At 36.6% G+C, this 13,958-nt stretch overlaps 1 protein-coding gene across 2 annotated transcripts in view; it reads right to left on the minus strand.

The window, feature by feature from the left end:
- Positions 1–542, minus strand: part of LOC138716457 (androgen-dependent TFPI-regulating protein-like) — a 72,498-nt gene extending 71,956 nt beyond the window's left edge. Inside the window, exon 1 of one of the 2 annotated variants that reach the window (XM_069849565.1) lies at positions 266–542. In XM_069849565.1, the coding sequence (XP_069705666.1) occupies positions 266–273 (8 nt within the window). In that variant the 5' untranslated portion in view covers positions 274–542. The remainder of the gene's footprint in view (positions 1–265) is intronic. The other variant, XM_069849567.1, reaches the window with a different exon arrangement.
- Between the last annotated feature and the right edge of the window lie 13,416 nt (positions 543–13,958).

Genomic DNA, 13,958 nt, shown 5'->3' on the forward strand with positions numbered 1-13,958 from the left:
CAGGCATGCAAGTTTAAATTGACACAAAATCTTCATTTGTTATTACATTTCCGATGTCAAACTACCGCCAAATTTTCATATCACTAAAAATCATTTTTATCAGCAATACAACAACGCATTGTTACTAAGCAACCGTGATTAACAGCTGATCCTCAATAAAACTGTTTCCTTTGTAATAAAATAGACACACAGTAAATTAATAAGTAAATGTATGTGATTTTATACATGCCACCAGCCACCGCCAGGAAATCACTTATTGACAAACCTTGTCATTGCCTTACAGTACCTTCTTGAAACGCGGCCGTTATTTGTCAGAACGCTGCAAGACTGTCCATTTAACAACAATTGATTACGTACTGCAACTAACTGCACATGTTTCGCCCATTGAGCACTGGTAACATCACTGGTTTCGCCTGAAAAAAATGACAGCTGCGCTCCAGCAGTCTGTTCAGACTATGACGCGTGCGCATATGCAGCCGCGTGAATCGTTACTGTGGCAACCTTAACCGGTCGACGGACAGTTTCTGTCGATCGAATCTTCTTTCTCTTTGACTTCTAAATAAGAGACACTATACCCGCCAGACCACATATACGTAATTGCCAGTTGTTTACATAATGGCAGTGTCAAATTGCATAAGCCAGTGGTTAAAGTGGGTCGGTACGGTATAGGCCTACTGTCAATAAGCGTGATAAATGTGTATTTAACCTTTATATCAGGTTATCAATTATCATTCATCCCAAACAGTTTATTTTATTCAGTTTACATTTAATTATATACTTTACGAATACGATGAAAACTCCTATACATGATTTTAAATAAAAAATTTTAATAGCATTGATATTCATTTTTTCATATAAAGAGTCGAAAACTTCTGATAATTTGGGATTGACACGATTCATACAACAGAAGGATCTCATTATTGCTTCAAATGTAAAAACAGTTTTATTCTCCAAAAGTCTCTCAGACTAATTAGCAGAAGAAATGGACCCAGGGCATTCGACTTGCGAGACGACCTTGGAGCTCGCCTCACTGTACTGTTTCCATTATAACTACGAAGTAATGTATCACTCCGCCACGCACGTGTATTTGTGCCATACATAGAATTGACAGGGGCGCCATTATAAGTAATTTCCGCGTTATTATTATTATTATTATTATTATTATTATTATTATTATTATTATTATTATTATTATTATTATATACAAATAGTGTCTAAGAAACCCGCAGGTTCATTGCCGCCCTCACATAAGCCTGCCATCGGTCCCTATCCTGTACAAGTTTAATCCAGTCTCTATCATCATATCCCACCTCTCTCAAACCCATTTTAATATTATCCTCCCACCTACGTCTCGGCCTCCCCAAAGGTCTTTTTCCCTCCCATCTAACACAGTATATGCATTTCTGGATTCGTTCATACGTGCTACATATCCTGCCCATCTCAAACGTCTGGATTTTATGTTCCTAATTATGTCAGGTGAAGAATACAATGCGTGCAGCTCTGCGTTGTGTAACTTTCTCCATTCTCCTGTAACTTCATCCCCTTAGCCACAAATATTTTCCTAAGAACATTATTCTCAAACACCCTTAATCTCTGTTCCTCTCTCAAAGTGACAGTCCACGTTTCACAAGCAAACAGAACAACCGGTAATATAACTGTTTTATAAATTCTAACTTTAAGATTTTTTGACAGCATACTAGATGACAAAAGCTTCTCAACCGAATAATAACAGGCATTTCCCATATTTATTCTGCGTTTAATTTCCTCCCGAGTGTCATTTATATTTATTACTGTTGCTCAAAGATATTATTATTATTATTATTATTATTATTATTATTATTATTATTATTATTATTATTATTATTATTATTATTATTATATCCTGAAAAAAAGTGTCATAAATCTACTTAACTTACTTGATTAATCAGGTGCTAGAAGAGGCTTCTCTCCCTCAATTTCTGAATCAGCTGATACAGTAGGCCTATCTGAGTCAGCTGATGTGTCAGATTCGCCTCCAATATTAATCACCAGGGAAAGGATTTATATGTAAATACATATTTACTTATAAAGCTAATATAATTTATATTTTGCATTATCTTTATGTTTCACAATGTGTAGGGTTGAAAAATCCTACTTTTATTTTCCATATTTTTCCATATTTTAGAGTTTAGTACATATTTTCGTTAATTTCCATATATTTTCCACATTTCATATAAAACAGTCCATATTATATTAGGTTTAACAATAAAACAAAACAAAATTCCATTAACTTTTAAAAATACATTTCAACAATAGAGATTTAAACACATGTTCAGTAATCCCTTTAACATCAGAGTTATTTGAAAATTAGCAGTCCTATCAACAATGGGAAAGTAAGTTACAAAACTGTATTAATTTAATTTAAAATTTTTAACAGACTTCAGTTGTGCAGCTCAACAGTTAAATGCCAGTCAGAGTACACATAGGTTCAGTTTTGTAAATCATACTATAAAGACGGTAAATATGCCAAAAGTACGTCATTCAGTCAATTTAAAATCAAAACTAACAAGTTACATTTCAGAATTTAAAGAAGATGGTTTATCAACTGACAATAAAATATTATTTTGTAATTTGTGTCAGTGTGCAGTATCATCTACACAAAAGTTCCTGGTGCAACAACACATTACAACTAGTAAACATCAGGCCAACAAACAACTAAATTCCAAGCAGAGACAATTGTTTTTAACACAACCAACAACATCGAATGTAAGATCTGAGTTTAACATCGACCTGTGCCGTTCTCTCATCTCTGCTGATATTCCTCTCTACAAACTAAAGAATAAGGTCTTCAGGGAATTCCTTGAAAAATATACTCAACATACAATCCCGGATGAGTCAACACTTAGGAAGACGTATGCTCCATCCATCTACGATGAGACAATACAGAAGATAAGAAATGAAATTAAAGATAGTTCAATTTGGGTTTCCATTGATGAGACTCCCGACAAAGAAGGTAGACTTGTTGGTAATGTAGTTATCGGTTTGTTAAGTGAACAATATTCTGAACGAATTCTTTTACATTGTGATGTTCTAGAAAAGTGCAATAACAAAACTATAGTTAAACTGTTCAACGAAGCTATGGGTATCCTGTGGCCAAAGGGTATTATGTACGATAATGTGTTATTCTTTATTAGCGATGCTGCCCCTTATATGGTCAAAGCTGGACAAGCATTATCTGTTGTATATCCTAAATTGACTCATTTTACTTGTGTGGCGCATGCATTTCATCGTGTGGCAGAAGTGGTCAGAGACAATTTCCCTAAAGTAGATTTGTTGATTTCATCAGTGAAAAAAGTATTTCTCAAAGCTCCCAGTAGAGTTAACGTGTTGAAAGAAATGTACCCTGAAATTCCATTGCCACCAAAGCCAATTTTAACTAGATGGGGTACATGGCTAGAAGCAGTTGAATATTATGCCGAACATATAGACTCTATTAACAATGTTCTCCTTGCATTGGACTCTGAAGATGCAGTCTCAATTGATACTGCGAAAACAGTTACCTGTGACATAAGTGTGAAGAATGACTTAGCTCACATTCAGCATACATTTTCATGCATCATAAAAACGCTCAAAAGTCTCCAAAATAGGCACCTTTCACTATCTGAAAGTTTTGAAATTATAAATAGTACTGTGGAACAACTGAATCGTGGTAGAGGTAAAGTTGCAGATGCAGTAAGAGCTAAGGTGGACACTGTACTTTCAAAAAACCCTGGATATGAAGAACTACAAAAGGTTGTTGCTGTGATGAGTGGTGAATCAACAGTGAAGATTAACTTGGACTTATCCCCAGCAGACATTGTGAAATTGAATTATGTACCAGTTACTTCTTGTGACGTCGAACGCTCTTTTAGTCAGTATAAATCTATCCTCAGAGACAATAGAAGAAGATTCACTTTTCAGCACTTGAAAGAAATGTTTGTAACCTATTGTTATGGTAACAGACAATAAAAATTGTGTTTTGTTGAAACTACATTGGAAGATAAGGTACGTCCATTATATTTTTTGTTTAGTTTGATTAAAATGTACCAATATTTAACGTACATAGTCATTTTTTTATAATTTTAAGTCCATATTTAATTCCATATTTTGGTAAAAATCCATATTTAATTCCATATTTTGGTAAAAATAACTACATATATATTTACATATTTCATATATTTTTAGTCCATATAAATCCGTTCCCTGTTAATCACAAACGGTTGCACTGCACTGTCGATCATGCCTTCTACTTTCCACATATTATTGTCCTCTATTATTACGTGTTTAATATAATCGCGCCAACTCACAACCCTTATTACGAGTACTTCCCTGAAAGCTGTATAAACAAGTTTTGGAACGTCAGCCAGTTTGAATGTTGTGTTGTGTCTTACAACATAACTCTTCACTTGACTTCAATTCAGCAGTGGTGTCGTACCGTTTCTATGCAACAATGCTCTTGTGAAACCCCACCTCTGTGAGGTTTTCCCACAACGCTGGATTAGCCGTGGAGCACCCATCGCACCGGCTCCTCGCAGCCCTGACCGCACAACCTGTGACAGTGCGCTATGGGGTTCCATCAAGAGCAATGTTGCACAGGAACGGTACGACATCATTGATGAATTGAAGGATGCCGTGCGACGCGCTTTCCAACAGATTACACCAGCAATGCTGAGGCGAATGTCACACCGAACCTGGCGACGCATTATTTTGTGTGAGGAGAATGATGGACGACATACTGACCCTTCGGTTACTTAGGACACAGAGTTAGTGTAAAGTGGATGTATATCTGTATTATGACCGGAATTACATAAATAGTGTGCGTATTTGAGGTATTTATAGGGGGTAACGGGACTTTGTGCCCACCTTGTAGAATGACGTTTTATTTTAGACAAAAAATAGTTACCGATACTTAAATTTATGTTAACACGTTATGTATTTTGGGACAGTACTGTAGTTGGAAAAAAAAATAGAGGGTACTGTGAAATCTCCTTGGTTAGGATAGACTCTGTATGGACTCGTACTGCACTTCTTTTCCAAGGTTACTTCTTCGTCATGCAGTCTCCTCTTCAGAACTCCTTCCAGATCGCAGCCATTAACACATAAAGCATGGGGTTAAATGCTGACACTGGTGGCGCAACACATTTTTGGGAACAAAAACCTAGAACTTCTTTTATAGAAGCCTATTCCTTTTCTTAGTCCAGATATTGTTCATTACACTAATGCGCCTTCCCATTTTGAAGTTAAAATTTGAATATAATCTATTATATGTAACAAACTACAAAGCTCTGGTAGTTTCACATTGAAGTCAGTATATTCCCTGAAGGTCTTAATGCACTTTCGCCTGTCTTCAAAATGGAAATGTTCATACAAGTTTGAGATGCATGTATCACTACAGGTTATATATGTTTGTATATTTACAAGTCAAATCTTGCAACATCTTTTTTTTTTACCTCTCTTCCATTTTGTATTACTAATCTTACATTGTCAACAAGTAGGATGTTTGTGTGGGATTGATAAGCCTCTGCCAGGCTTCTGGAAAATTGACTAGGATTTATTTCAACTCTCTTTGTCCTGCTGTGTAGCTCACTATCTTTGAAAACTTTCTATTTTGAAGCAGAGAATTTCTCCTCAACATAAGATCCTGGCGAATGTACCATAGATTCAAAGAGCTTAACGTCCACACCTGTGAAGTAACGGTTAGCGCGTCTGGCCGCGAAACCAGGTGGCCCGAGTTCGAATCCCGGTCGGGACAAATTACGTGGTTGAGGTTTTTTCGGAGTTTTCCATCAATCCAAATTGAGCAAATGCTGGGTAACTTTCAGTGCTGGACCCCGGACTCATTTCACCGGCATTATCACCTTCATCTCATTCAGACGCTAAATAACCTAAGATGTTGATACAGCGTCGTAAAATAACCTACTTAAAAAAGGCCTTAACAATAAGAATGCTTTCAAGCTTCTGGAATTGTTAGACATCTCATAATAAGGCCATGACAGACTACTGTCACATTCTGAACAAAATCAACAGACATCATAATTTTAGCTAAACTTGCCTATTATTTAGAGCCTCTTTACTTATTATTGTAGGCTTCAGTCTTGAGGCGACATGTTATCAGATTAGTAGACCTATTAATTAGAAATACCACGACGGTCTGCCGTCTGCAAGCTTGAAATTAACAGATCACAACTACTATTCTTGAGTGCCACACCATGGTTTCCGATAAAATAACGAATTTACAAGCGTTTATAAATACCATATTATCAAGGATTCTCTTCAAATATTACATCATCATCTCTATTTCAATTAATCCACTTATATTTGCCTTCAACAATTAACTTTCTTTTTTCTTTAATGTATCACATCACATTCTATTGTACATGTTTATTGTATTCAGGACCCTTGTGGTCACTCAAATTCTTTGAGCTGATGTCTATAATTTAGAAAATATATATATGAGATGCCAGTCATTACTTTTATACCAGATATCAAAATCAAATATTTTCAGACATCTTACATCCTCCATTTCAAAGTATATTAAAGGGTAGTTGAACATAATGAATATTTTCGAGTATATTTTTTGCCGGTAGGCCTACAGTAACAGCGAGTTTTTATTTTAGACAGTATGGCATACCGGCCCGTACTGGCCCAACTACAGTAGGCTACTGTTCTGGAAATATTTGTTACACAAGAATAAGAACTTATTAGAGCCGATTTCAAACAATTTTGTAATATTTTTGCCTAATAATATTTTTTAATAATACTGAAATGATATGAACACTTTCTCGCAAAAGAGCTCTGTTTATACATCACTGTTTTCATGAAGTAAACATGGAGCTGAAAAAGTCGGGGTATGGCCACAGTCTATACTTGTTTTTTTGAAAGATGGGACATGACAATTAAGCGGCCGAGCTTGGAACTACAGTGTCATGTTGCCAATATGGACTACCACGCTGCCAGCTGATGGTAGCTAGCAATTGTCGTTAAGATGGCTGACGTTAAAACATTCATTGACAATTGACGCGAAGGTAAGAAAACAATACAAAAATCGACAGACAATCAAAGTCGAAACGTGCTAATGCTAATATTGTGTGCACAATAAATTAGCCAAGAGAGCTATTAAGCACTCACCATATGTTACCGTTGTTACCATAGCAACAGGCCTACCACGCTATGTGAAATTCAGTTGTTTTTCCGATCGCAACGCTCCTGTCATGTCCCAGCTTTCAAAAAAACAAGTATAGTATATACAGTCACGAAATTCAATGCGTAGGGAATATGCATCCATAGATAGTTGCTAACATCTAGGATCGCTATTCGCTACTATCGCCTCATCACATACAATGTGAAACAGTACCTGCACAGTCTCTTGTTCCTAGTACCCTCATCAACTCAACTTTCGTGACTATATATACTAGACTGTTGTATGGCTGTGTCGTGCAGTGGGTTTTACGTAAATACGCCTGGCTTAAATCTAATAATCTACACGAGATCTTTCGTTTGGCACCAAAATCAGCGCGCTAGCACATTGCAGTCGCGAAGTTATAGTGTCGGAATGAATCACTCTACAAACGTTACAACGCCGTTTCCGTCCTGTTACTCCATGTGTCGGTCGATTTTAAAGATGTACTCACATAAAAAAAAAATTAGCAGAATTTTTTTATTTGGAATAAAACTGTTACAACGCCGTTTCCGTCCTGTTACTCCATGTGTCGGTCGATTTTAAAGATGTACTCACATAAAGAAAAAATTAGCAGAATTTTTTTATTTGGAATAAAACTAAGTAGTACTAAGATAGTACGTAAATCTAAAAGGGAATTATCAATTTATGGATATCCCTGGTTCCACAGTCTATCGTTGGCCAAGACCAACAAGCCGGATAAGCTGACCTCCCATTCACATACCTCAGCAGAAGTGAACGATCATCCCATTAGTACGAAGGTAATGTGTTCAGCACATTATTCACACCAGCCGATATAGTTGGCTTACAAAACCAGATTTCACTACTCACTGTAGCTCCCCAAATTAATCACGTTGCTGGATGGGTATCGATCTCTTACAATGATCGAGATTTGAAGCTAAGCCTGTGAATTATTTTTTTTCTGTCTCGATAGTTGAAATTGCATAGCGGTTTAGCATTGCTACGTGATTATTATAAACCTGTATGATAGACATGCTCCTCTAAAAAATATAGATGTAAGAAGACTGCCTGCACCGTGGATGATTATCGTAGACATTATGCAACATGATGGCTAAACGAGATTCGGCATATCGAAAATGTAGACGAGATAAAAACGAAACTAATTTTAACAGGTACAAGCAACTGAGAAACAGAACCAGCCAGACCATTATAAAAATCCTAAAATCCGACATGCATAGCCTACAGCCTTAATGAACCTGGAACAAGCCCCTCTACACTATGGAGACATGTGCAGACAATGGGATTAAAACAATGACCCAGACAAACAACTCGATCCCACTGGAACGTCTCAGTGATCACTTTACGAAAACTCACCCTACAACGCCTAGCCCCATTGGCAAACAACAGACAATCGCTGAACTCCTGAACCTACGGACCATCCCCTCAAGAGAAAAATTTCACTTTTCGTACATACGCAATCTGGTGTAAGGAGAGCCTTGAAACGAATCACAGCTAAAGCAGGACCAGACATGTCAACATTTCGTTATTAAACAATATAAGTCAACAGACGTAATACCACCGACTGTGACTCACATTTTCAATGCCTCAATTGAAGGGTTCAGAGCCATAGTGGGCCAAGCGCCATTTATTAAAACCGGTAAAAGGATTAAAGTTAAGTGAATAACATAGTTTAATGAAGATTGACACATCATTTAGTTTTAATGTGTATACTTTCTATTAATTACTATACGTTTCCATTAAATTATGGCAATAACTTAATTTTAACCCTTGTTTTCTACGGTTTTAGTAAATGGCGCTAGTTCTGAACCCTTCAATTATGACTTCGACTTACCACAGCAATGGAAACTCACTTTTGTCCACAAACTTCCCAAGACTAGAACACCGAAATCTCAATGACTATAGACCTATCAGCATCCTGTGTCCTACCCAAACCATTGGCACACATTGTATACAAGCAACTGACGGCCTACTTAAACAAATACAAAATTCTCGACTCTTATCAAAAACAAAACAAGTACAGCATTAGGTAAAGTCACGGAAGACTTGCGCGAGACCTGGAACGAATGTAAATTGACAGTAATGACTTTACTTGACTCAGCAAAGCCTTCGATTCTATAGCCTATTTAAGCACACTTAAATGCCATTGACCTGGGCCGGGATCGAACCTGCAACCTCGAGCACAGAAGGCCAGTGTTGTATCAAGTACGCTACCCAGGCCAACTGAAAGTTGGAATTTTAGGATTGAAACACTGTAACAATGAGAAGGGGTGGCCAGGAAGTACTTACTTCTCTATTGTGTTGTTCACTGCTAGGAAAGGGTTGTTATCCGTCTTGGAATTAAACGGTACATGATGTTAAGAAAAACAGTAAATAGTTACGAAAAAGATGCAATAATTAAAAAAAAAAAAAACTTAAAAATAGGCACTAACATTGAAATGGCCATTTTTAGGCACTATAAAACCCCTTTATTTATACCTGTATATCCATGAAAAATGTAAATATTAAATCTCAAGCCTGTATGTCTCAAGGAAAAAAAATAGGTTTTTGCCTAAATTCCGCTCTCTAGTAATATCTACTGTAAACCTATTGTATTCAATTGGAATTATAGTCTGGTTGGGTGGAAGAGAAGGCCTATTGGCCTTAGCTCTGTCAGATTAAATAAATTATTATTATTATTATTTACTTACTTATGGCTTTTAAAGAACCGCAAGGTTCACTGCCACCTTCACATAAGCCCGCCATAGGTCCCTGTCCTGTGCAAAATTAATGCAGTCTCTATCATCATATCCTACCTCTCTCATATCCATTTTAATATTATCCTCTCATCTACGTCTCAGCCCTCCAAAGGTCTTTTCCCCTCCGGTCTCCAAACTAACACACTATATACATTTCTGAATTCGCCTATACGTGCTACATGCCCTGTCCATCTCAAACGTCTGGATTTGTTCCTAATTATGTCAGGTAAAGAATACAATGCGTACAGTTCTGTGTTGTGTAACTTTCTCCATTCTCCTAACTTCAGCTCTCTTAGGCCCAAATATTTTCCTAAGAACCTTATTCTCAAACACCATTAATCTCGTTCCTCTCTCGAAGTGAGAGTCCAAGTTTCACAACCATACAGAACAACAGGTAATATAACTGTTTTGCAAAATTCTAATTTTCAGGTTTTTTGACAGCAGACTAGATGACAGAAGCTTCTCAACCGAATAATAACAGGCATTTCCCATATTTATTTTGCGTTTAATTTCCTCCTAAGTGCCATTTATATTTGTTACTGTTGCTCGAAGATATTTGAATTTTTCCACCTCTTTGAAGGATAAATTTCCAATTTTTATATTTCCATTTCGTACAATATTCTGGTCACAAGACATAATCATATACTTTGTCTTTTCGGGATTTACTTCCAAACCTATCACTTTAATTGTTTCAAGTAAAATTTCCGTGTTTTCCCGAATCGTTCGTGGATTTTATCCTAACATATTCACGTCATCCACATAGACAAGCCGCTGATGTAACCCATTCAGTTCCAAACCCTCTCTGTTATCCTGGCATATTCCACAGTGAAGTTAAAAAGTAAAGGTGAGAGTGCATCTCCTTGCTTTAGCCCACAGTGAATTGGAAAAACATCCAACAGAGACTGGCCTATATTATTATTATTATTATTATTATATTCTAATGTTTAATCGTGATATGTTGGAAGTGCCATACAGGGCCACCAACAGAATTTATGTGCCCCTATGCAATACTGTACTCAGAGCCCCGTTGAAAAAAGTAACAATTATTACAAGTTACCAGTTATTCTAACCATAATAATTATTTGCAAAATAAATCAAAGATAACCTCTTACATAGATACGAACTTAAAAATATACACTTTTATTACGTTGAAAACTTTTAGCAAAACTTCACATTAGCACAATATATTATATTCTTTAACGCCTGTATTTTCTAACTTGCAGTCCAGCATCAACAAACAACTCTCCTTGACTTCATTGATGCAAAATCATCAATTATGTCATCAAAGTTTAAAGATCTAGCAAGATCCCTCTCCAGACTAAGGAGCCAAGATTACTCAGTCGTTCTTGACACATTGTTTATCTGAATACATTTTTTATTTCCTTCATTTTGCTGAAGGATCTTTCAGCATCAGCAACTGTCACAGGAATTGTATAGAATATTCTAATGGCTATACAAATATTTGGAAATAAAGTGTCCAGTTCTAATTCCCTCAGACTATTTAGGAGATTCATAGGTTTCAGTGGGGTTGGCCCTAAGTTAGAGGCATGAATTGATTTTAATTATTTCGGCTCATCACTGATCTGTTTGTTAATATCTTCATAATATTTTTCACGCAATCTAGCACCCATATTAATATCTTCCAATTTTTTCTGTCTCTTAATATCTTCATAATATTTTTCACGCAATCTAGCACCCATATTAATATCTTCCAATTTTTTCTGTCTCTCCTTGTGCTTCTCAGCTCCCGACTTATGCCTGTACTTGTCCATTGTGCAGTTAAACTATAACCAGTAACACTAATGAACAGAATTTACTAGATAAACGACAATGAAAAGACGGAAGTTTCGACACGAAACATACAATGTACTGAAAAAAAAAATCCTGAGACTTCGGTTTGAGAGTCCACTAGCATATTGTGGTGGGCCAGTGGGTAGTTAAAAAGGACAAGCCAATACATAATTGAACATATTCAGTACAAGCGACAAGAACATAGTTCAAGCAAATGCCAGGGCCTTCAATTGTCGTGTCGGTGAACAAACTCACTATAGCTTGAAAGAAACATCCATTCATCCATTGAACCACCCATCCACCCAACCATACATACACACAGACACCATCCACCCAACCATACATACACACAGACACATAAAAATGATAGAAAACTCTTAATTTTCTAATCTTATAGTAACAATATTTTAAAAGGAAGAACACACCCATCATGCAACAATTAAATGCAAATAATAAATAATATTAGGTTGGTGCATAAGTTCCTAACGTTTTTTCATAAGTTTATTAAACACATCAGATACACATAAGAGAGAAGTTAATCATCAACAATATATTCTCCTTCACTCTTTACAACAGTCCTCCAATGCTGGAGTAGTTTTTCGATGCCATGCCTGTAGAAATCGCGTGATTTTGAGTTAAAGAAATTGTCAAGCCATGTTTGGAGCGCATTTTCATCTGGAAAGGAAGTTCCTTGAAGGTTGTTCAATAGAGAGCAGAAAAGGTGAAAATCTGAGAGCGCAAGATCAGGTGAATAAGGTGAGTGTGGAATGACTTCCCAACCCAACTTCTGGATAGTGTTTCGTGTCAGATTAGCAGGCGTTATCGTGGAGTAGCATCACTTCACACAGTCTTGTTTGTAGTTTTTCTTGGATTGCGTGTGCAAGACATCTCAGTTGGTGGCAATGTCGCATGATGGTGGAATGGTCACAGTTCATCACATTTGCCAGTTCTCGGGTACACTGACGTGGATCATTGTGGACTAATGTGTTTAAAGATCTTCATCAAACCCTGAAGGTCTTTCTGAACGTGGAGTGTCACTAATGTCAAAACGACCCTCCTTAAAACGAGAAAACCATTTTCTTGCTGTACTCTCTCCAACAGCATTGTCCCCCATACACGGCGCAAATGTTTCTGGTCGCCTCTGCTGCTTTCGCCCCTCTATAGAACTCAAAAAGAAGAATATGTCGAAAATGTTCCACTTTCTCCACTTAACACTCCATTTTCTAGCATCCACGGCTCCACTCACTATCTGCAAAAATGAAAACTTCAATATGTAAACTCAAGCACAACACTTGAACTTCAAATAAAAACTGACAATAGATAAATAAACCCATAGCAACGGGAGTACTGACACACGAAACAAAAACGTTACGAACTTATGCACCAATCCAATACAATAAATAATTTAATAATTTACTTACTTATGGCTTTTAAGGAACCTGGAGGTTCATTGCCACCCTCACATAAATCCGCAATCAGTCCCTATCCTATGCAAGATTAATCCAGTCTCTATCATCATATCCCACCTCTCTCAAATCCATTTTAATATTATCCTCCCATCTATGTCTCAACCTTCCCAAAGGTCTTTTTTCCTCCAGCCTCCCAACTAACACTCTATATGCATTTCTGGATTCACCCATATGTGCTACATGCCCTGCCCATCTCAAACGTCTGGATTTAATGTTCCTTATATCAGGCAAAGAAAACAAAGTGTGCAGTTCTGCGTTGTGTAACTTTTTCCATTCAAAATAATTTAATAACAAATACACAAACCTTTTTTATCACATCTTTAGAGTGACATTACCTTTATGAGAGGCTTCCAGTTCAAATAAAAATACATGCAAGCTTCACACTCACAGACTGTAACACAAAACATGATTGTTTTAGATCCCTGCCTGTCAGCAGAAATGCAATCTTGGGATGTTTATGTTTGAGGGACCACTACTGGCCACGTTATGAGGAATAAATTAAGTTAATACGGCATTTGATAGAGGAAAGAATGTAAAATACGAAAATATTAATTTGAGACAGCTTTCTTTAAAGGGATAAGATGACTTTTGTCCAGCTATATTTGCGTTTTGGACTACTGTGCAGCTTATGGTTTCAGGCAGAACAAGAGAAATTCATACCTACATTCCATCTCTTGTTAAGTTCTGCAGATCACTTAAATCTGTCACAAGCTGTGGAAAACTAGCTACTCCTCTAGGTAGATTACTTTTTTTTTTACTTTTTTTTTCTGTCTTTGATGAATAAAA

This window comes from Periplaneta americana, chromosome 16, assembly GCF_040183065.1.
Source record: "Periplaneta americana isolate PAMFEO1 chromosome 16, P.americana_PAMFEO1_priV1, whole genome shotgun sequence".
NCBI classification, from domain to species: domain Eukaryota; kingdom Metazoa; phylum Arthropoda; class Insecta; order Blattodea; family Blattidae; genus Periplaneta; species Periplaneta americana.